Consider the following 24,538-nt stretch of genomic DNA (forward strand, 5'->3'; position numbering starts at 1 on the left):
GCCCGCGACCCCGCGGCGGCCCGCAACGGACTGGCCGAGGGCGCCGAGCCCGAGGACGACGACGAGCAGGTGCGGCTGCTGTCCTCGGCCCTGAGCGCCGGCTGCAGCCTGAGGAGCCCCTCGGGCCGGGAGGCGGAGCCCGGGGAGGACCGGACGATACGATACGTCCGTTACGAGTCCGAGCTCCAAATGCCCGATATCATGAGACTGATCACCAAAGATCTGTCCGAACCCTACTCCATTTATACGTATAGATATTTTATCCACAACTGGCCACAGCTGTGCTTCTTGGTAAGTGGACGCCGTGGAAAGAGGGTGCGCCCCGGCAAGACGCGGGCCACGGGGCAGGGAGCGTGAGGGCCGAGTGTGGCAGTGGCCGCGTCCTGCGTTCCGTGGTGCGTTACACGCTGTAAGTGCGAGCGCGCGTCCCTGGGTGTTGAATGGAACTGTTGGAAGGTAAGACCTCGCGATCTGGGTTGTCTTGAGACTCAGAAAGACAGCAAGCCCCTGGGATGCCTCTTTCACTGCAGAGGGGTCCTCGGGTCCTGTTTACGTTAGCTTATAACCACGTTTAGCCGTCGTTCATTAGCCTCCCTTGTAGGTCTCACTAATGTTTCAGTTACAGTCGTAATCAGGGAAGAGTGTGGGCATAAACATGTTTTGGTGAACATGATTGTCAGTAAACTTGGCGTGGCCACCTCGGAGAATTAAATCTTACAAACATTTTCAGTAAGTGTGGATGGTTTCCTCTTACTTAAACAAGACAGTTAACATTTGTAGCCAGCCTGCTTCCTGGGCTCCATGGCAGAAGGTGCTGTTACCTTCTGGTTGCTGAAAGAGCCCAGAAAGTTGAGTAAAAAAACTCTGTGAAATGTGAAATTGTTAACTATCCGCTTTTTTTTTATTTTTTAAGAAACTGGTCGTAGAAATGCTTAAACACTAGTACTATGGCTACTGTGGGGGTATAATTGACAAAATTTACCTACATGTAAACAAAAAAGTTGACTGTGAGATAAGCTGTATAATTTCTTTACATAATATCAGCCGTACCAGTAATTACTTTACAGTAATATTAACCCAATTTCAGTCTCAATAAAACCTTTAAATATTGGCTGTGGGTATATGCTTTCTATCACACATTGTTTCTACTGACTTTTATTAATTGCGTTTAAGAAGTTATTTCATAACGTGAAGAAAAATTCTACCACTGTTATTGTTTTACCGTTGACTTAGTTGTGCTTAGTAATTCCTGCAGTACATTTTGACGATAGTTTAAAACCGTCTTTTTGATTTTATAGCTTGGTGATAATTTGAAAACATAGCCTAGGTATTGTAGGTGGCAGTTTTGCTTTTGTGTTAACTTGATTGAACTTCAATTTAGTATTTTTAATCTGTAGATACTGTTTTATGTTCTAGAAAACTTGTTTGGAATTCTTACCATTGTATCAAAATAGAAGTTCTAGGACAAGTTTCCTCCGTGAATACCGGAAAATGTTACAAATGTCATATCAAATACCATTGTAATTGCTAAAAAATGTAGGTTCATTGTAAGTTAACCCACAGAAGTATATAATTGTGTCACATTTTAAATAGGTGTTTTTCCATTAATTTTCGGAGAATAGTTTTGTGTACATGATGGTCAACTTTTGAGCTCTGGTATTACCTCGGTCTCTCCACTTGTCTGCCATTTTAGACTCTGGCAAACTTAGTAAACTTTAATGTTGATTTTATATAAAACCCTCCCAGTTCACCAATTAATTTGTACTTTATCCTTTAATAGTCAAATTTTAACATTAAGTTCTGGGTAAAAAAACAAAACGAAACAAAATTAAGTTCTGACCACCTAGAAACTGAGATATGCACAAGTGGATGGTCTATAAGATTTACTAGTGCCAATGTGAATCTGGAGATGTTGAACAGTAAAATAGTAGTTCACCAATAGAGGCCATTTAGAACTGGATCTTGTATGTTAACATGCTTTTAAATTTAAACTTCCCATAAGAACTCAACTTTTTAAAAATATCATTGTTTATGTTTGCTTTTAAGTCATATTTGAAAGACTCCTATAGATAATATAGGTTCAACTTCCCCTCCTCTCCGGTGGAAAAAAATGAAAACCGGAGTGAAAATATTTAAATCTCCAGATATTTAGTGGCATAGAATAAAGGTAAGATCCAGTTCTCCTGATGTTTCATAGTAACAACCTGAAAAATGACATAACCTTGACCCATTTTGTGAAACCCATTGTGTCACAAAATTACCTTCACAGAGGGCAGTTGGCCATATAAACATGAGTCTCAAAAGATAAGAACCCTCCAAAATGTTGCAGGTTTCCACTGGGAAAGCTGTAATGGGTCAAATGGAATATGTTATAGAATTGCCAGTACTTGATTAACAAAATCGTCTGTTATAATTCTTCCTAATGATGTAGCAGATGTAAAAAATAAATGACAGTACACATGTGAGGCACTGTCAGTTACTGTGTACGTTACCTCTTTAGACTTCATAGTATTTTCAGTTTTAAAAATTCTTAAATTTACTAGCAGTATAATATAGAACTTCTGTTTATTTGTTCTAAATTTAACTTTCTGGTTTCTTTGTTTTCTATTTGTAGTGTCCTTGAATTTTGGAATCTGTTTCACACAATTTATTTATATTTCTTACTATTTTATTGACTGAGAAGCCTTTGGCCGTGTAGAGTTAAGTCTTAACTGTTGGGATTTTTTTTTCGGATGTTTTTGAAAAAATACGTAACATGAATTTAAAAAGTATGTGCTAAAATTTTTATTTGCAAAACTCCACAGGCACATGATAGTTATAAAATATATTCATCAGCAGTTCACTAGAAAAAAGTTCAGTATTAGCCTTCTTTACTAACAACATTTTCTTAATAACAGTGAATGAAGTATTGGTCTTTTATTTTTAGATGTGTACAACTTCATTTTTGCTCCTCCAGGTTCTTAATTAGGAAAGCAGTCTACTCTTTAAGAATGAACTAACATATTTTGCTTTTTACTTCATGCTCAAAGTTGTGTTGTGTTTAATGGTTTTAATTTTTTTTCTTTATTGGATGGCTTTATGAACTGTAAGGTGTATCTTACCTGTCTTGGAGATTTGTATCACAGTTTTATATGTATTTTTATTTCTCATGAACGTAGCTTATGAGTTTAGACCAAAATTTTTTTTCTGGCTCTTGTAAATATACCATTTGATCTGTGATGATTTTGCATATGTGTACATATATATGTATATGTATATGTAGACACACATAGATATATATTTGAAGTGAGTTATTTTCAAATCACAAAATTCTGTCAAGGTATAATGCTTGCCTACTGTGCTTACAGCCCTGGGTTTAATCCCCAGCACCAAAAAGAAGGAAAAAAAGGAACTGTCAGTTGAGTTGTTCAACCCCGGCATCTTTTGTGTGTATTTCGTGTCATAATATGGGAAGAATTTTAATTTTTGTAAGAAAACAAATTGGTTTAGTGTGGTTTAAGTGGAAAAATAGGAAGAGAGGTTTGTTGACATAATTTTGGAATGTGTGATAAATAACTGCATAGGTTGATGAATTTAATAGTCCTTCAAAATAATTTTTTTACCTAATTTAGGTTTGTGTAAAAATTGTCTAAAAAGATTTCCTTATGTATTTTTTATAAAAGATCAATTTATGGAATGACAGACTAAAAATGTTACAACAGATTCAGGTTAAAATATGTACTAGGTATGAACTGTACTTTGGTTACTAATTTTTTTTAACCCATTCCTGATTTTGTTGTCGAAATAGGAGAAAAGAAGAGGAAAGTTATAGACAAGAACTACTACTTTTGCTAATGCATTAAATGAAGATACTGTCCTATTTATATCTGTTGGAATAGTGTTAGAAAACTTTTCGTCATTGTTGGACATTTTGAAAACCATTCACATTGGCGACACCAGAGATCTAAAAGAAAATGGGAGATTATTAGCATTTATTTAAGATGTAGTCTTTAACGCTTTGGAAAGCTGATATTTGTATTAAAATAGCTGAGAAAGTTCTACAGTTTTCTTTTTTGTTGTTGTTTTTTTGGTTTTTTTTGGTTATTTTCCCCGGTATCGGGGATCAAACTCATGACCTTGCTGTTGCCGGGCAGGTGCAGTGCCGCTGAGCTAAGTCCCCAGCCCCCTCTACAGTTTTCTGAGAGCTTTCTGACATGACCTCCTCTGTCATGAGTATCCTAAAAAATGAGACCATCGTGTATTTAGTTTTGGTACTACTTCAGTAACAAAAAACCTTTTGTTCTGGGTTTTTTTGGGGGGAGTGTTGGCAGTATTGGGGATTGAACTCGGGGCCTTTACACTGAGCTAGATCCCTAACCATTTTTTTACCTTATTTTTTAAATTTTGAGACAGGGTCTCACATACATTGCTGAGTTAACCAGGCTGGGCTCAAACTTGTGATTTTTCTGTCTCAGCTACCCAGAGTGCTAGAATGATAAGCAGCACCACCAGGCCCAGCTAACAAAGTCTTTGAATGTAATCTAAGCAATAACTTACAAGCAATCCTCTTCCTGAACTTTTAGAATATAATCTATCATACAGGTATATCATGTCTTATATTTATCTGTTATTAAAGCTTATTATGAAAAGTTATACTCTGCTTATGGGCAAATTGTATAACCTAATGAATAGGATTTTTGCGGGGGGGCTTTCTGAGACAGGATCTCATTTCATTGTTCAGGCTGGCCTTGAACTGATTATGTAGCCCAGGCAGGCCTCAAAGTTATGACAGTCTACCTGCCTCAGCCTCTGAGCACTGGGATTACAAGTTTGTGCCACCAAGCTGGACAGGATTTTGTGTTTAAAATAATTTTTTTTTGCATATTTTCCCTTCCCAAACTTAAGTAGGTCTTTGTTACACATAAATGTAATCATAAGCACCTCATGCATGTGTAAAGTACTGAATACTTACCATGTGGAAATACTGTCTTTTCCCCCGGGGCTTTAATAAGCATAAGAAATGTGTGTTCTAAAGAATATTGAGAAGTTTTTAAAATTAGAACATTCAGAGAAGTTAGAGATTTAGATTTCTGAAAAATGATTGCTCTCCTGGTAGATTTCTCTTTCTCTTCTTTCAGAAATGCTGACCAATGGTTGGTTGCTGTTTTCCTTGGGTAATTGCACACTTCATAACTGTTTGTTTATTTTTAAGGCCATGGTAGGGGAGGAGTGTGTAGGTGCCATCGTTTGCAAGTTGGATATGCACAAAAAGATGTTCCGCAGAGGTTATATAGCCATGTTAGCTGTGGATTCCAAATACAGGAGAAATGGCATTGGTAAGAAAATACTACTTTACTCAAAAAGTAAACAAGTTATTTTCAGTTTTGTGTTTTGAAACAAACTTACATGTAAATATTAGAAATGAATTTGAAGGTAAAACAGAGTTAAGGTTTTTATTTTAAAAAGTTATTAAAGGGCATTATTTTCTTCATTAATTTTTAAAATTTTTATTTAGATTAGATTTTTATTAGTACATGTTTGTGGTTTGTGGTACATGTACATAACATGTCTTAATCTTTTTTCATCCACTTAGGAGGTGATCAGTTTTCTTTTCAGTCATTATATTGTAGGAAGTACTGCAGTTTTTAATAGCATTAGTAGGGCACTCAATTGGGTTAAGTAGACCACAACCAAGCCAGAGTTACAGAGTTATTGTTATTACCATTAATTAGTGCTAGTCATGAAACATCATGTTGCAGTTTAAAAGTGGCCTCTGGGAAGAAAATTGATTATTTCTTATATTCCCCAACTCTTGTATTGACCTTTTCTGGGATGTCTAGTTAATCTTGCGCGCATGGTTTATAATGGTTGTTAGAATCCATGGATGGTTTAATAGTACATGTTTAGGCCCTTCTCCTTGATTTGTGTTCACCCTGTTAGAGCTGGACTAAAATTTCCCCAAGTGACTGGTGGAACCTGATTAAGAAACCATTGCTGTAGTGTTTGGGACTTACTGAATCTTGTCACAGTGGAGTATCAGGTGGTAAACACTTGGCTAAATGCATCAAACTCTGGGATGTATTTAAGCTTAGTGAATATTCATAAAATAGTATTTGATCCCAATACTAATACTCAGTTATTAGCAGTTGTGTAATTTATAGTTAGTTTATAGTTGTTTTAAAACTAAATTTGAGGGTTATTGTCTAACAGACAATTTTACACAGTCTTTGATGTTCAGAGAAGTCATTATAAATATATTTAATTAGTAAGCTAGGTTTTTCTTTTCTTCTGTTTCTTTTCTTTTTTATCTCATTGAGACAGGGTTTCACTATGAAGTTCAGGCTAGCCTTGAACTTACTTTGTATTCCAGGCTGACCTCAAACTTGCAGCAATCCTCCTGCCTTAGCCTCCGTGCCTGGCTCATTTTTTTGTGTGTGTGACAGTCTCACTGTGTTACCTAAAGTGGCCTAGAACTCCTATGCACAAGTGATTCTCCTGCTTCCAGCTTCCCAAGTACCTGGGACTACAGGGTTGTGCCACTGTGCCTGGCCTGTTATGTTAGGTGTAACTGACTTCTTTTCTTTTTTTTATTTTTTCTGGTACCGGGAATCAAACTGACAACCTTGCACCTGCCAGGCAGGCTCTGTGCCGCTGAGCTATATCCCCAGCCCCAGGTGTAACTGACTTCTAAAAACATATATTATAGTGTCGCAGGTTTCTGTTAAGGTTTTTTTTATGAATTGGGATTATTTTCCAGACCAAGTATGAATCTGATTCATTGAAAAGAACTGATAAAAACTCACTAAAAATGATAGGCAATTGTTTGGCTAGTTCACAGGGCATAAACCAAGTGGCTTTAGGGTTCCATCCTGGCCTTCAGACATATTTTGTATGACTCATGAAATGTATGCACAGTTTCAAAATAAGAAACAATTTAAAATAAAATGGGTCTTTTAAAAACTGGATTCTGCAGTGCTTTTCCTCGTAATGTACAATATCAGATATAGCTGACCTGATCTAGGATACATTTTCATAGACATTTATAGACGTACCTCTGACATCACTCAGAGTGCCAGACTTAATTGTGCCCAGGCTTACTATGAGGTTATAGGAGCCAGCTGAGTGTCTTGGCCCACCTATAGGCATAGCAGTTCTTAGGAGGCTGTCTTTGTACTTTGTGTCCAGGACTTGCGAAGATCTTTGGCAAGATGACTGCAGGTTGTATAGTAAGTTCTGGCTAGCTTAAAGAGTTCTAAGTTGGTCTGGCTGTACCGTATTGTGCCTTTTTTTTTCTTCCTTTCCTTCTTCTTTAAGCAGAAAAACAATAAAAAAGAGCTGTCAGTTTATATCCAGTTTTTTCCACATGTAAGTTATCAGAGTAACTGCATTCAAGATAGAACCTAACAGTAGAGATTTATGTGCTTATTATGAATATTATAATATAGGTTCTTTAAGGAACTAATTATCTTTTCTGTTCACTAATACTCAGATCTATATTCTAGGTACTAACTTGGTCAAGAAAGCTATATATGCCATGGTTGAAGGAGACTGTGATGAGGTAAGTCTTTCTAAATGGTTAATACCTTTATCCTTTCTAATATTTGCACTGCAGATTTCATTGCAGATATACATGCAGTTTGTGGAGAAAATTATATTCTGTGAATTTTGAGCCTGGTACCATGGCACCTCTCTGTAATCCCAGCTATTCAGGAGGATGAGGCAGGAGGATCACAAGTTCAAGTCCAGCCTGGACAACTTTGTAATCACTGTAACACGATAAATATTTTTATAAAAAGACAGATGGAGCTCACTGTAGAGGGCTTGCATAGTGTGAGTTTATTCCATAGCATCACCCCTCCAAAACACATATGCACATACAAGTTTTGACTTAGAATAAATTTGAAGGTTAATGGAACTTAAATTTCTTCAAGTGTGAAGGTAAAATCTTAAGCATTTTATGTAAATGTTATTCACAAGCTTTGTTATCAGTTACGTCATTTAAGGTAGCTCTTATAACAAACCCATATATTATAGGTCAGGTCTTACTACAGACCCATATATTATTTGCTTCTATACTGTCCTTTGTGTCTCTATGCCACCCCTCTACTTCCTTAAATCTTGGTAAAACTGTCAGCCTACATGGAGAATATTTCACAATTGAAAAAAAAGAAATCTTTGAGCTTTAAATAATATTAAGGCTATCAATGACTTGAATATAAAGCTTTCTGAATATTAATATAAGACCATCTTTCCAGCTTGTAAGGTCTGATGATAGGTATAACTTTATATTCAACAGCACTGTGCTTTCATATGGTGCTGAATAAATATTGGTGATTGGGAATGTTGACATTTACTGTAGAACAGTGTGGAGAGAATGAGTATAAATGAGAGATGTACAGATGTCTCTATTATGATAGTGGTGAGCAAGGAGGAATAAAATTGCATTGTATTAGTAATTTTATGTGTACAGGAATATAAGTGACAATTATTATTATTAGAGAGCAGATGTATCTCAGATAGTTCCCAAATACATGATAATAAGTAATTTTTTCCAATTTTTGTTGTTGTTGTTGTTTTTGTTTCTTTTTTTCCGGTACCAGGAATCAAACTCACAACCTTGTGCTTGCCAGGCAGGCACTGAGCTAAATCCCCAGCCCCCAGACTGATCTTAGTAATTTGTTTTTGTGGCTTTTGTGTTTTTTTAATGTGTAGTTTTGTGGTACAAAAGGTATATGTGGTCATTGTGTGTGTTACGTTGTGTTGTGTTGTTTTGTTTTGTGGAACTAGAGATTGAATCTAGCACCTTTGCACTGAGCTACATCCCCAGCATGCCTCGCCTGCCTTTTTTTCTTTTGAGACAGGATCTCATTAAATCAGCCAGGCTCAGCTCAAATCCTCCTGTTTCAGTCTGCCGTATATTTGGGATTACAGGAGTGTGACACCATGCCCTGCCTCTTCTGCCATCTTTATGTTCTTCAACTCTATTCTCCTTTTCTCCTCTAGCTAATAATGCATGCTTCCATTTTCTAAGCAAACCTTTATGCGGGTTTTTTTATACAAGTGTAATTTTTTACAAGAAAGAAATCAATAATACTGGTTTTTATTTAATAATATCTCAGTGCATTTCCATGTTAAAAATCCAAAGATTTATTGCAGAATATTTCTGTTCTTTTTTGCATTGTTTTTTGTTGTTTGTTTTTTGACACAGGGTCTTGCTATGCAGTTTAGGCTGTCCTTGAACTCACTATGTAGCCCAGACAGGCCTTGATCTCATGGAGATCCTCCTGCCTCAGCTTCTTGAGTGTTGAGTTTACAGGTGTGTGCTACCATGCCAGGCCCAGAATGTTTATTTTCGTGCTTTGTTCACTTTAGTGTATATTCTAACAGATGACATGAAATGTGGTTACATGAGAGGAGCCCTATAGAGTACTAGGTAATACAATGAAGTTATCCTAGGATTTAAAGGTATGTAATTCTACTCTGGATAATTCACCGGTGAAGGCTCTTCCATTGTTTATAGCTTTTATTATCTGAAAGTAAAAGATATAGAAACACAAGTCATTTATATAGCTAATAACTAAATTTAACTTAATTGGACTGGATAAGCTCAGGAGTGTGACCCTGTAGCTTCGAACCATGTCCATACTGGTTTAGTCAGCTCATCAAGAGGAGAAGTCACGCTTCACAAAAGTTGCTTAACAGTTTGGAAAAAGTCTTGGGGTTCATAGACCATGTTTGCTCTTCTACTACTGAGGAGAGTTGTTTGTAGTTAACAGAGAGCTATTGAGGGCAGGGAATATTTTGTTCCTGTGGTTAAGCCCTTTATGAGTTATCCCTATCACTACCTGTGAGGCAGGCTGTGTGTTTTACCTTTACTGATCAAACGTTTAAATACTATTGGTTTTTGAAAGTTGACAGGTATGGTATGTAGATTTTGAATAGAAATGTTCTTGGCCGGGGTGGTGAAACATGCCTGTAATCCCAGCACTTGGGAGGCTGAGGCAGGAAGATGGCCGCCAGTTCAAGGCCATCCTGAGCTCTATAGTGAGTTCAAAGCAAGCCTGAACTATATAGCGAGACCCTGTCTCAAAATCAAAAACAAAAAGAATAGAAATGTTCTTTTCATTGTGGGCCAGGAAGTCTTAGGCTCCATGAACATTTTCCTGTCATATGATTTTTAGGTGGATTGTTCCTGCAGTTTGAATTATCTGTACTTCTGGATTAGAGAAATTTTTCTTGACTTTGGGGAAGGCTTATCTGTGTCCCATTGTTCAGATAAATTATTTGCTATATAACTAGACAGAGCTTTTGTTTTTAAATTGTATGAGCAATAAATCCTCTCTCTCTCTCTCCCAATAGTATGTTGCTGTTTCTTCCTTTATTACCGCATCATCCCATTTTGTTTGGTTCCTGCCCTTTCTACTCAGGTGAAACTTTATTCACTGGTAGGGTTGCTAGATCCAGTAGCTTCTTGGTTGTTCTCTGCTTATTGAAATACCAGTCTTAAGACCTAATTCAGTACCAACAGCAATACTCAGTTTTCTTCTTTCTGGACAGAACCAGTTAACCCTTCTGTGTTTTTCCTGACTTCTTTTATAGTATTTACTGCACTTTCAGTGCCTATACCTTAATCACGACACATGACAGAGATGTCTTATCTCGTTTATTGCTGTATTCCTAGTAGTTAGTGCAGTACAGGGTTCAGAAATACTTGAATGATTAACTGTGTTTCTAGCATATTGTTTGTACCTCTTTAAAGAAGCAGTTTGAATTTTGACTCGTGTAATCTTCACTTTTTATAAGCTTTCTTTGAACAATAATAGCCTTATTTTTGTGCACAGTACATAAGATTTTAAAAGCTAAGGGAATCTGTATGGTTAACCACGTTTTTTTTTTTAAAGACAGGGTCTCTCTATGTAGTTCAGGCTGGCCTTGAACTCACTAAGTATTCCAGGTTGGCCCAAACTTGTGGCCATCCTCCTGCCTCAGCCTCCCAAGTGCTAGGATTACAGGTGTGTGCCACCATGCCTGGCTACTGCATTTGTTAAAATGCAGTTTGGGTAAAAAATATTGTTTTGTTTATAATTGCATTATTCTGAGGAAAACTTTGAAATTATAGTGTAATTCTCTAAGAATATAGTGACTAATTATAAAACATTAAACATACGATTTAAATTGTATCAAATTAGGCCATGTTTTCTTTCTTTTAAAAGCTCAAAAAATGTTGACAGTATCAAAAAATGTATCAGAAAGTCATTTGATTGGGAGAGGAGGGTACCAGGAATTGAACCCAGGGCTGTGTGCACACTAGGCAACTGCTGTACCAACACTGCCTACTTCCCTATTCCTAAGAAGGGTTTTTAAATAACATTTTCTATGGTTTCCACTGTGCTGTTATTTGAAAAATTCTTAAAGACACTGGTGTTTTTTGTTTAGGTTTTTTAGATCTGTGGAGCTATTAATGGAGATACATACACATCCTATCAATTTTTACTTTCTGTTTACCAAATTTGTGACTTTGTATTGTGTTTATGTTGTTTTGGTTACCACTAGACATTAGTAGCCAGAGAGTTGAAATGTAGGTTCTTTTTTGCCCAAATAATGTCTTGGTGGAATAGATATCTGCATTTTGCCTTACTGTGACTTTTTGCCAGTTTTTTAATGTCAGAATTAGACGTGTTAAAACAGCATAGCTAAAGACTTAAAAAATTTATTGCCACGCATGGTGGTGCACACCTGTAATCCCAGCAGTTGGGAGGCTGAGGCAGGAGGGTCGCTGTAGGTTTGAGGACAGTTTGGGCTACATAAGTGAGTTCAAGGCCAACCTGAACTGTAGTGAGACGCTGTATCAAAAAACAAAAAAAAAACAACAACAACAAAAATTCTTTATATTGGGCATTGACCAATTACAACATTAAAAAAGGAAGCAGGTGAAATGATTGCTTCATGAATAAGTGGTACCTTTGTCCGTAAGCTGATCTGATTTGACTTTGTTACATCCCCTACATGCTATGGCTGCTGATTGTATAGTGGCTGAGACAAAGAGTCTCAGGTTGTGTTTTACTTAGGGGAAAGAATAAAGAAATGCAAATAATTTGAATGAGTTTCTAGTGTGTAATTTGTAAAGTACACCTGTATACTTGCAATAATAAGCCTGTGTAGTAGCCATTGATTTTTATGTATTCTCTCTTAAAATAAATTAGAATGTTGACAGGTGATTGATCAGCATGATTAACGGCTTTACTTTTTTAAGTTGTAGATGTTCTTAAATCTTTATCTATGAAAAATTGAAAATTTTAAGAACTTTTAAAGATTTAAGGTATGTTTACCATTATATTAATATTCAGAGCTAATTATTATAAAATGAAATCAAAAGTTCTTAATGGAATTTAGAGGTGTAGCACATGACTTTGAAACATTTTCAGTTGAAACTGTCATTATTTAGTTAGTTATTATAGTGCTGGAACTGAACCTGAAGCCGCTCACACGCTAGGGAAGCACTGTTACTAATGTAGCTCTTAATTTTTGGTGATTTATGATGAAAATATTTCTCCTTTTGAGAAGCCATAATAAACATAATAGAAAACTTGGAAAATAGAAATTGAGTCTGCCAATTTTCTGGCATATGCATTTTGGTATTTTGTTATTTGTTTTGTTTTTGATGCATGTGTTTTAATATTTGCTGTATTTTTGCTATTGTGGTTTTGTTTTTGTTTGAGACAATCTAGGCTGTCCTTGAACTTGCTAGGTAGCCCTGATTGACCTTGAACACTCAGTCCTCCTGCCTCAGTCTCCTGACTGTTGGTATCAGGCATTTGCCTACATGCCAGCTCACGTGGTTTTTTTTAGGTATCTTCTCCCATATAAGACTATGCTCCATGACCTGTTGCATTGTTTATAGTTTGCTTTCCCAACAGCCTAGTTTGCTTAATTTAATGCTATTTATTTCTAGCAGTATACGAGTAATGCACAAGACATTTTGGTATATTCTAGACATAAAAGTTACAGCCTACCATATTTTGTACTATCAAAAGAATAAAATAGGTCATTATTAACTAGATTATTGGTAGCCAGAAAGATCTAAGTTATTTTTCGTTAAAATATATACATATAAGGGTAGAAAGATTCATTAATTCTTTTGTCCTCCACAAGGTAAAAGATGACTTTTTAGCTTTTTAATTATGTGTGCTTATTACTATGTTTATTTGTATGTATTTTTAATAATTATATTTTAAACATTTTTAATTTCACTAGAAACACATTTTGGCTATGGCATAGAGACAGCTAGGTAGTTGATTATAGGCAAATCATTTACCTTTTTCTAGGCTGTCACTTAGTCTGTGCAGTTTGGTGTTAGTTCCTTTGTAAAGAACAATAAAAAAATTAGTTGTTCATTCAGCAGATACCAGTGGAAAAGGAGGTTTGCTAAATTCTGGACAGTATGTGAGTGGTTAGGTTCTGTGAGCGTGCCTGCTCTTCAAGGGCTTCCAAACTTATAGTATTAAAAATGCTATCTAAATTGTAGTGGTTTGGTGTACAAAAGAATAATGGTTTGTTGCTAAGAGAATCAGTGGAGTATCACTGTTAACTCTGACTGTTAAATAGAATTCAACTTTGTCAGTTTTCTTTAGAACCAAAAATTCCTCAATTGTCCTTTGGCTTCCTCTGTGATACTTCCATGATGGAGAGCAAAAGTAGCTTCATAGTGAATTTCGAGTATAAACCCAGATTTTAAAAGAATTTAACTGGTTAAGCATTAAAAAGTAGTTGCTTTTTTTTTTCCCCTGGCATTTTCTTTTGTGTTGAGTAATATACAATCTCTTTATTTAGAAATTTACAGTAACCCTTTGTGTAATTTTTTTCTGTTTAATTGGGCTTTATTTTGTTAATTTGTTAGGATGCTTATGGACTAGAATTTAACTCTTAACCACACTTTAGTAGTGTGTTTGCCTGGCTGTAGATAGCCTTAAGTGTGTTACAGATATTTTAGATTGCCAGATACTAATGATGGTGGGCTCGGATCCCCTTCATCTTTTCCTAAATAGATTAGCTCTCCCATTTGCTGCTTTATTTTGCTCTGGAAAACAATCAGGGAAGTACAGAAGAGTGTTTACTACTAAGCTCAAATTCATATTTGCTAGTCATATTACATTTCATTCATCTGTGAAACGGAGATAACCATATCTATTTTATAGAGTTGCTCTGAAAACAGTGACATCATACATAGCACATCTTTTTAAAAATATGAAATCAGTCACAAGTTTTGCATTGTTTCAGAGTACGTGTCATTAAATTGCCTTGATTTAACATTTTAGCTGTTAGGTACTGACGTAATAATATATTTCCAGGAATTACCCAAGAGAACTGTTTAAAACTAAAAACTTACACTGAAATGTTCCATACTCTATCATGGCATGCATTAGTAAAAATTGAATTTTTTAAGATCATAGATTGGATTTTAATTATCTTAAACCAACTTGTTGGCTATGTATTGTTTTGTTTTTTGTTTTGTTTCGTTTTGTTTTTCTGAGATGGGATCTCACTGTGTAGTCCAGGTTGGCTTTGAATTCACTGTGTAGCCCAGGCTGGCCTCAGAGTCTTCCTAGGAGTATTTTTACTTGATCCTGAACTTTTGTTTGTTGGTGTTTTGGTTTGGTTTGAGGGTTTTTTTGTTTTTGTTTTTGTTTTTTGTTATTTTTTGTTTTTGTTTTTGTATTTTTGCAGTGCTGGAGATTGCATCCAGAACTTTGTGAATGATCTATATCCCCAAGCCCTCTAATATTTTATTTTGAGAGAGAATCTCACCATATTGCTAAATTACCCAGGCTGGGCACCAACTTACGATTCTCCTGCCTTAGCCTCCCAGATGCTGAAATTAGAAGTGTGTATTGCCATGCCCAGTTGATCCTAAACTATTAATTACTTGATTTTAGATCTTTTACAGGCTTAGGTGTAGCATGAAATTTGCTTTTAGGAGTTAATCGCACAGGTACTTGCCTATAGATAATACTTCACGTACCCTGGCTGTTGAAAAGTATGCAAACACTTTTGTGTAATGTTTATATAATGTATGTCATACAATGAAATGGGCTGAGGACACATTGAGTGTTAAAAAGCTTTCTGTGCCAGGCAGTATGGTAGGTGAGGAGAATGTAGCTGTGTAGGAGGTACATGTTGTATTCTGTTGTGTTGTCTCACCATCTAGGAGTGGTGATCATTAGAGTATTTCATAGGGGCAGTGCAAAGTGTTGTGGGGTAGTACAAAGGGAAAGGAATACTCCACCTGATCTGAAGTAATACGCCAAGGCCGTAAGTGAGAAGTATAGGAAGGACATCTTTATAGACAGAAAACAGTTTTTACGAAAAAACAAAAGAAGGAAAGATCATGGTAGATTCCAGACACAGAAAGTTTGGTGTTGAACATGAATACAAAGAGGAGAGAGACTTAGCGCAAAACTGGAGTTGTTCGCAGAGGCTGTATCTTGATAAATCTCTTAGGTCTCGTTAGATTATTTTTAAATGTTGGACTTTATCTTGATAGCAAAAGAGTAAATACATTTTTTATCAGGGAATAACAAGCATCACTCTTAGAAAATGGGAGAGTTCTTGAGTTAGCAAGCTCTTGTAATTAACAGTGGGCATTAATGGGAACTTGGATTAGGATATGGTATTGAGGATAGAAAAAAGAGAACCAGTTTGAGAGATGATTTAAGAAGGAATGTTAGCAAGAGTTAGTGGTTTGACATTTGTAGCTGGGTAGAGAGCAAAGAGTTCAAGATAACTCAGGTTTCCACTTTGAGGCATTCTTGTGGTAGGATGGAAATCCTGCTCATTGAGTTATGGAATTGTGGAGAAAGAGCAGATTGTTAGGATATGATAAGTTGAGGTACTGTCTTTTTTCTGTTTATATCTGTTTGAATTCTTGTCAGACCTTTCAATAGCTTGAGATAAAACTGGAGAGCCTCGTATACTTTGTAGTTGGGCTTTTGTTCATTTGTCCTTTGTCATTTTTTCTGTGTTTAAACAGCTGAGGGTAGTAACTGGCTTAGTGTGGTGTGGTAGATGAGATTCAAAGGCAAATAGAGCTGTAAGAGTTGGGATGATGGGGTCAAGCGTGTTTTGATAAAGAGGCAGAAATAAGTTTTAAAAAACACTATTCAGGAATATCAGTTCTTCATTTCCATGGCCATTAGTACGATAATATTTAAAGACTTATGAAAGTTAATACTCTGCTCCTCTGTTAAGTTTTGGTATCAGTAATGCTAGGCCAGTAGTTCTAAAATTGTAGATCCTCAGCCAGCAGCAACACTAATCACCTTGTGATTTACAGTGGTGCCTCGGTTCACTAACTTGATTCTTTTCACAGTTCTGGTCACAAACTGAATTGGACACTAACGGAATCAAATTCAATGGCTAGGTTCAATGTTGACCTTAGGGGGATATTTGGTTTAGTTCATAACCAGAATCATGGAAAGAATTCAGTTCATGTACTTGAAATCCAGATACTCTCTCCTACTCAGAAACTCTAGGGTGGGGCTCAGTAAACCCTTCAGATGATTATGGTATGCCTTGAGTATTCCTGGTCCAAGTTCAGCACATTGTTTCTGCAAAAGGCCAGATAGTAAAATACTTTGGCCTTTGTAGAACTTTTGTATTTGCGGTAATTGCTCAGTTCTGCTCTGTATCAAAAAGCAGACATAGACATGTAAACAGATGAGCCTGACTGTTCCAGTAAAAGTTTATCTACAAAAGCAGGGAGCAGGCATATTTGGCTCATAGTCTGTAGTTTACAGACTCTGGTATACATGAGACAAATATAGTTGTTGTCAAGATAAGTGATAACATTAATGAAAATACAGGAATTGCAGGTCAATCTCAGTAGTTTCAAGTCCTGGTTTTATTTTTGGTTTTCTTTTGCCATCTTTTTATTTTTGGTTTTCTTTTGCCATCTTATTTTCCACCACAGGGAAATCACTCATCTTTGTTTTAGTGTAAAACATAAACAATCTTGTTAAAAATTCCAAACATCACAAAAATTAGTAGAACAGAAAGTAAGCCCCTGGAGATCCCACCTCACTTAGACTCAAAGATGTTTTCATTGTCAGTTTTTAAACAAGTCAATGTGGTGGGCATGGTGGCACACACCTGTAATCCCAGCACTGGGGAGGCTGAGGCAGGAGGATCGTTGCAGGTTCAAGACCAGCCTGGGCTACAAAGTGAGCTCAAGGCAGCCTGACCTGCATAATGAGACCCTGTCTCAAAAAAGAAAAGAAAAGAAAAAAACCAACAAATCAGTGTGTAGTATTTTTTTCTTAATTATTTAAGCTGGGTATATGCTCTGTAAGCTTTTCAAATTATAAAATTATAACTCAGTTTTCTTTCATTTCTTGAAGGTTGTTTTGGAAACCGAAATAACAAATAAGTCTGCTTTGAAACTTTATGAAAATCTTGGTTTTGTTCGAGATAAGCGGCTGTTCAGATACTATTTAAATGGAGTTGATGCACTGCGACTTAAACTATGGCTGCGTTGAGAAACTGACATCGAGGAACAACTTCCAACCACACAGAGTCGACCTTTGCATGCAATGCAATTTGTACAGAATTGCTTTGCAGGTGGATTTAGTAATTCCCATGCAGCTCTTTATCTGTCAGTGTCTCATTGAGTGTCGCACAATATTTGTTGCACTTTGGCATGGCGCATTCGTTCTGAATTAAAAGAGATTGTTTTAAACTAAAGGAGTTCTTTTGGTACCAGCAAGATGTGCCAGTTGATAGCCAAGATTTGTTCATTTGCAGTCTGCTGACAATGTTATTTACATAGTGACCATTTTATCACAGAACCAGTAAGTGGAACATAATTTGTTCCTTAAAAAGCCAATGTAGATTGTAAAAGTCTCTGAGTGTACTAACATTTCACACAAAACCTGCCATAGTTTTCTGAAGAGGATGAGGGAAAAGTTTCAATTTTAGGTTTTATTTTTTCAATATTAAATTTTCCATTCTTGAATATTGGTACCTCAGTGATTAGTGAATGAAAAAATGTAGGGTGGGATATGTCTTACAGTGAGTAAAGATAATTAAAGTGCGTCTGCCAGTGCCTGTGTAGATAAGTATATTTGTCTTCATCTCTAGTTTTTGAATGCATGCTGACTTTTCCTTTTCTTTATGGCCTTTGCAAGCAAATTTTTGTTTTTATTTAAATTCTAAATTTGACAATAAATTATTTCAGATTTTTATAATTTGGATACTTTTTCCAGGTGACAATGCTTCACCTTACAAGTCCCTTCTTTCCATGCAGTAACAAATAGAATCTGCTTGGAAAATGTTTGAGAAATGGCTCAAGAGGGATGAGAAAAGTTGATGGAGCTAGGAATTGCTGGATTTTAGGTGCACTTTTTTTTGAGGGAACTTTTGGGAAAGAATAGAAAATTAAATTGGTATCATTTTATTTAATCAAAATTACTGCAACAGCTTTTATAAAGTAACTAAAAGTATTTTCCCCACTTGATTTGGATTTACATTGCTTCCATTTCTTAAAATGCTTCACTTTGGTTCATGGTCTTCAAAATAAATTTCAAGGTGTATTGTATCCTTTTAAGCTGCTTTTATTTTCTTTTCACTTGTCTAAATAGATTCTTGGGAAGAGCTTTGCCTTGTTCCTCCAGAAAAACAAGAGATAAAGGAAAATCTTTTTTAATGAGTTCTTTGGGTTTTCACCCACCATGTTTATTAATTACGTTATGTATTGATAAATTTGTCAGTGTAACAAATTTTGAAGTTAATTGCTTTCAGTTGAGTCAGCAAACCTATGGTGGATAACTTATTTAACTGGAAAACCTAAGTACCCATAAGAAAAGGTTTATTCTTTGTGAAAAAATGTCCTATAGAATCTGTTGTTGTTGCTGTTTTCATTTGAATATGCTTTACATCGCCTCTAGGAGTTGGTTTGAATTTTTTGTGGCTATAATTACTGTATTTTTAAAAAACCCTACCTCCATTAACAGTTGGTAAAGGCCCCTTTTCAGGAAAGTTTGCATTTTTTTTTTTTTAAGGAAAGCTGCTCTTTGCTCAGTATAGTATTTTGAAAGTGAACATGCTAATTACTTTTAAAATAAAGATACACAATTTATATTTGATGAAAATAAAACCTTCCTGCTGTGGTGGGATCATTTATAATTCCTAATTTTAAAGAAAACTTTTTCTTTCTATTCTATATTGCTCTTCAGAATTTAATGAGCAGAATACTGGGTTATTAAAAATAAGACCACACAGTACTCAGCTTTTCAGCTGACTTGTTTTGCATCTGTTTTAGAAGAATACTAGTCATAGTAATGCTTCTGTTATTATTTTTAATATGAAGGAAACAATCTAAAACAGTATTATGTCATCAGATTTACTTCACCCCTTTCTATATGACTTGCTGGTTAATAGGGTAATGATTGTTGTTGAATACACATTTGCTTGACTCAGTAATGGGGACAGTTATAGATAACTTGCTAGATTATCAGTTCAGACCATCTTTGTTTTAGTTGGCCTATCAAACTATCACCACTGATCCTTAACCTCACATTTCCTGGATCAGCTGTTACCTGAGCATTTGTAAACATGACCTTAACTGTGTGACTAGAAACTCAATGGTTGCCATATTGTTCTGTTGGTGTATGTTAATTAAGTATCAGTGTATACCTTATGCCTTTAATCGGATGCACAAAAATTGTTCACCTAAAATTTTAACCTCTAGCATGATAATCCAGCACCAAAATTAAAAGTATCCATTCAAGTCAAAATGTATAAACATTAAGTTACTTTAAGCTTTTGTTTTTCTTAATATCAGCTTAAAATAATTTCATTTAATTGATAGAGTACGTTCACTTGGCTGAAACTGAGTAAAATTGGCGCAACTTTCTTTTAATAGGGTGCTGCTTCCTTAAGGCTGACTGTACTGTGTACTATCCACTGACACTGGTTTGGCAGATGGTACTGCTGAAACTTTTTACACATGCTACCATGAAGCTATATATGTTAATATTGAAGAAGCTTAACGGGTATACTACCATTTTTGATGTGTGGGCTAATTTTCCTTATATTGGGATGAAACTACTTACTCTAGAGAAGTTCACGGATCAGAAACCAGACATTAGTTTTTGGAGTTGAAGCCAGCAAAATAAAAAGAAAGGAATTACTATTAAAAATTGGTTTTAATATTTTCTGCCTCTCTTGTCCAAGTTACCTTCCCCATTTGCTTGATAAATCTATGTAAAAGGAGTTTGTCATATTTTAACTTTACCTTGCCCTGTGTTACAGTATCAGCAGACGTGTAAGACTGGATGTGTATATTTATTATGGTATCTAAAAATCATAAAATTCATCACTTTTCAGGAGCATAGATCAAATTGGTAATGCATCAGAGTGAGTTTTCAGTGCACCATGACGTCTCTATAATGTTATAGGGTTTTCAGGTTTGTAAAAACATAAATTATATTGACATCAAATATGAGTTGCGTATCTATTAAGTATGACGTGTATCTCAAAATATTGGACTGATGTTTGATGACTGGATATTACTGCATAATTTTCTCCTCTTGTCCCATATCCTTTTGGAGAGAGAGATTCAGTGGGGGTTTGAAATGTGCAAGCTGTCTAAGTTGCAGTCAAATAAAGTATGGTTACGTTGTGTTGGCATTTTTCTTTGAGATACAGCTGTGTGCATTTTGATTGGGTTGTTTTGCTTTTACCTACTCAGAAAAACAAGTAATCTATTCTGTTCCCCAGTTCTTGCCTCCTACCCTAGAGTTATTTGAAGAAATGATAAAGTTATTATCATTCTACCTTTTGTTCTGAGAAAGTAAACCTGATTTTTAAGTAATCAAAGTCGCTTTTTTATCAGCTCATTACAAATTTGAGAACATTCTTGCATGCTTTAAACTGAAAGTTTTTTTTTTTTTTAAGTCTTTGTCCCATAGCAGTTTATTTCTTAAGGGTTTTTTGTTTTGTTTTTTAACTATTTCTTGTTGGCACAGTTCCAGTATAAGTGATTTTTTTTTTTCCTTTGCTAAGACACTAAGAGGAGTATCTAAAGGTCTTTTTGCCTCATTTTTTGAAGCACTTGTTCATAATTATGCATGCTTTCATTTTCCAAGATTTTGGGATATTAGTGGAAGGATGAGAGGGTCTGTTTTAGTCATGATTGCTAAGTTACTTGCATCACACATACCAGATATTCACTTTGTTCTTCATAATAATGTAGAAATATCTTAATTGAGTTCATGTTTTATTTGGGTCTTACAAAGAATTATGTGCAAGTGTTACTAAATTCACTCTACATAAGGACCAGAAAGTTAGTAATACTAGTTCGTAGCTTGCACATAGATTAGTATTAACTATTAAACTATAGCCTAGGTGTAGTGATGGTCTTTTTATAAACTTTGTAAAATAGGAGTTTTTAGAAACATTTTATGGGAATATAGCACAGCTGCACTTTTTTATGACAATGGATGCACTTTGTACTCCCATATGTTGACTACTAGTTGTGAAATTCCTGAGGCCATGAAGTGTGATCAGTATGGTTGAGGGACTAAGTTTTTAGTTTAATTGAAATTAGTGACATGTGGCCAGTGTCCACTGTATTGGACAGCATACCTTTAGACTGTATAAGGAGTAATAACTGAAGAAAGTGTATTTTATATAGACTGTTAAAGACACCAATTTACTAAATACAAAGTATATCACAAAAACTAAGCTAAAGAGACTAGCTGAACTATTAATATTATTGATACAGTGTCCAGCATCTGTCTACCCCCTATTGTGATGTAGCTGCCAGAGAAAAGCTGTTTGGTTTTATTGTTGGGAGATCTCTGAGTTTTATTGTTGGGAGATCTCTGGGCTGCAGTGATGCATATTCTCGGTTGCCTTCCTTTCAGATTTAAAAGGCATTACATGGATTACATGGATTACATCCATTACATGGATTCAGATTTAAAAGTCATTACACTGATAAGTTTTTCTTACTCTAAATGAATTGGAGGACCTTTCACTTGCAAGTGAAATTGATCTTTTCATTTACCTGAAACATAGAGGTTTCTCATATTTGAATTTCTTACTTTTTTTTTTTTTTTCCTTAATTCTGGGAAATTACTTATGCTGATAAGGCCAAAGGCAAGTGTTTCTGTTTTTGAGCAGACCAGATTAATTTTGTTGTGTTCCATGACCAGGAAATACAACCCTTGGCTCTAGCTGGTCATCTGGTAAGTTGTAATTCAACAGAAGGGCTGGAATGGAAACATTAAACACCTGGCAGAAGGGTGCCTGGATTGGCCTGTGAAGAGCTTAAAATGTTCTGTTGATAGCAACTCCAGTGTCTTGTCATTATAGGAAAAAGACTAGAATTAACAGGGACCCCAGCAGTGCCAAAACTTACCTTCTACTACCACTTTAGAAATTAATACAATGCAAGGGTTATAATGAAATAATTTTCAGTGTAACTATGTTGTTTTATGATACTAAGAAATAAGCTTATTTTTAGCTTGGTGAATTTTTATGACTACCTCTTTGCTGTATGAATATATTTTAATTTCTAAGACCTCAATTTTCCTGGAATGTGTATGTATAATTTATAAATAACCATATGCTGGAGGAAAGACATGACTTTTAAAGACATTGTATAAAGACATTTGTTGAATGGATTTGTTACATCTTAAAAAACACCCATAACCTTTTTGGTCCCCTTGATAAGAGAGTACTTAGTAAACATGCTTTCATTTAGTGTGAGATTTGTATTCCAGAAAGTGCACACCATCATTTGTTTATTTATAGCTGCAATGTTTAAATGTCTTAACTTTTACTTTTCATGCCAAAGAAACAAGCCCTTTTAAAAAGCCAGTAGGTTGCACAAAATGAAAAAATAACTTTTATTTATTTGGATTTTTTTTTTTTTACCTCAATCATGCCTAAGTTTTATTTGCTGGGATATAAATATTTTACAGAGTTAAAGCCAGTAGTTAACACTTTATAAAAATGCACGTATGTTTTAGGAATGCACTAATTCCATTGAAGAACATACTGACATTCTTAAACAGATGCATTAAAATCCAATGCTGTGTAAAACTTCTTAAAGTTGATACATAATTGCTAAAATTCATGTGTGTGATTCAGTGCCTTAATATGTAGGGGACTGAACACTATTATCTTTCGGACCAGATGGGTATAGTTGTACATGGTTATGGGTCAATTTAGAGGGCCTGAACTTACTGCCTTAAAACTAAACCTGCTGTCTTTTAACTTGGGTACCTCCCTTTCCAAATTGTGGCTATAAACTGTGACTGCACAGTCTGCTAGCATTATACCTGCTTTAATTGTGAATGCAAATAAAATTTGTTAAGTCCACCAAATATTAACTAGGAAAATGTAAACTGATTTCAGATTTGTCTTTGAGCAGTTCTACTTGGTAACTTATAATTCGTAAGTGAAGTACGTCAAATTTATGTGAGTGTTGTGTTTGAGTTTTTAATGGGATAATTTTTTTTCTTCTCATTAGGTGGATAATGAACACTCAATGTTTATTTTCATCTTGATGATGCAGGACAAGTTTCTTAACCTCTCTGAGCTTTTAGTGAGAACTACCTGTTAAGTTTGTTGTAAAGTCATATTTATGTGAATACCTTAATGCTTAGCCTAGTATATAGTAAATAACAAATAGTGTAATTTAGTATAATTGTGTATTTTGCTATTGAGTTTTGTAGCACCATTTAAATGGCAGAAGTAGTCAGATATTAGATATTGTGAAAGCAGCCGAGATTGTAGCAAGTGAAGAAAAAAACTTTGCATATCTGTTGCAGAGAATTTAAAAACAGAGGAATATAATGAACTATCTGTGCACTTCTCAACTAGACGCAGCACCAGGACCGGTCAGGCCCAATCCTCAGTGTGATTTTAAAACAAGTATCAGATTATATCGTTCATAAATATTTTGATACTTACCTCAAGTGGTAAAGTTTCAATTTTAGAAAAAGTACAATATTATTTAACAGTGGTCCTGTGATCAGTCAGTGTTTTACTTCTTAAAAGACTTAATAGTAACATGGAAATACATTATAAACATTAATATAAGAAAGGTTGCTTTGAAGATTATGAAAGATTTCTCTTTCAAGGACAAATAACTAAGTTTGATGGTACAGACAAATGCTTAGAGTTAGGTGGGAAAGTAGAGGTAAGGTTTTGAGAGGCTGTGCTTTGCATAGCCCAAGGACTCCGTGTTTTCCTGTGCACATAAACGTTGAGAGAAAAAATGGAGTTAATGAAGTGATGGACTTGCAAACAGTGACTAAGAAGAGAAAGTGTTGAGTTTTTGAAATTTGATCAGCAAGGCATAACAGGAAATATAACTGGATGAGCAAAAGAGAACCAGTAATATACAGTGTGCCCAGAATTCTAGCAGAAGTGATTAAGACTGGGAAGACAGGTGAAAGCCTAAGATGGAACAAAGATAAGGACCACTCATCAGCAGTGATGACCAGAAAGGGATGGTGGATTCAGGTATGTTTTATTATTGCTTTTTATCTTA

At 35.4% G+C, this 24,538-nt stretch overlaps 1 protein-coding gene across 1 annotated transcript; it reads left to right on the top strand.

Moving 5' to 3' along the window:
• Positions 1-20,661, top strand: Naa30 (N(alpha)-acetyltransferase 30, NatC catalytic subunit; the record flags this gene model as incomplete). The annotated part of the gene is given in 4 exon segments (XM_005399254.2): positions 1-291; positions 5,192-5,315; positions 7,482-7,537; positions 17,373-20,661. Coding segments are annotated over 4 exon segments (609 nt in total), but the record flags the coding sequence as incomplete, so codon positions are not given.
• Between the last annotated feature and the right edge of the window lie 3,877 nt (positions 20,662-24,538).

This window comes from Chinchilla lanigera, unplaced genomic scaffold (assembly GCF_000276665.1).
Source record: "Chinchilla lanigera isolate Chin_1 unplaced genomic scaffold, ChiLan1.0 scaffold00065, whole genome shotgun sequence".
Lineage (NCBI taxonomy): Eukaryota > Metazoa > Chordata > Mammalia > Rodentia > Chinchillidae > Chinchilla > Chinchilla lanigera.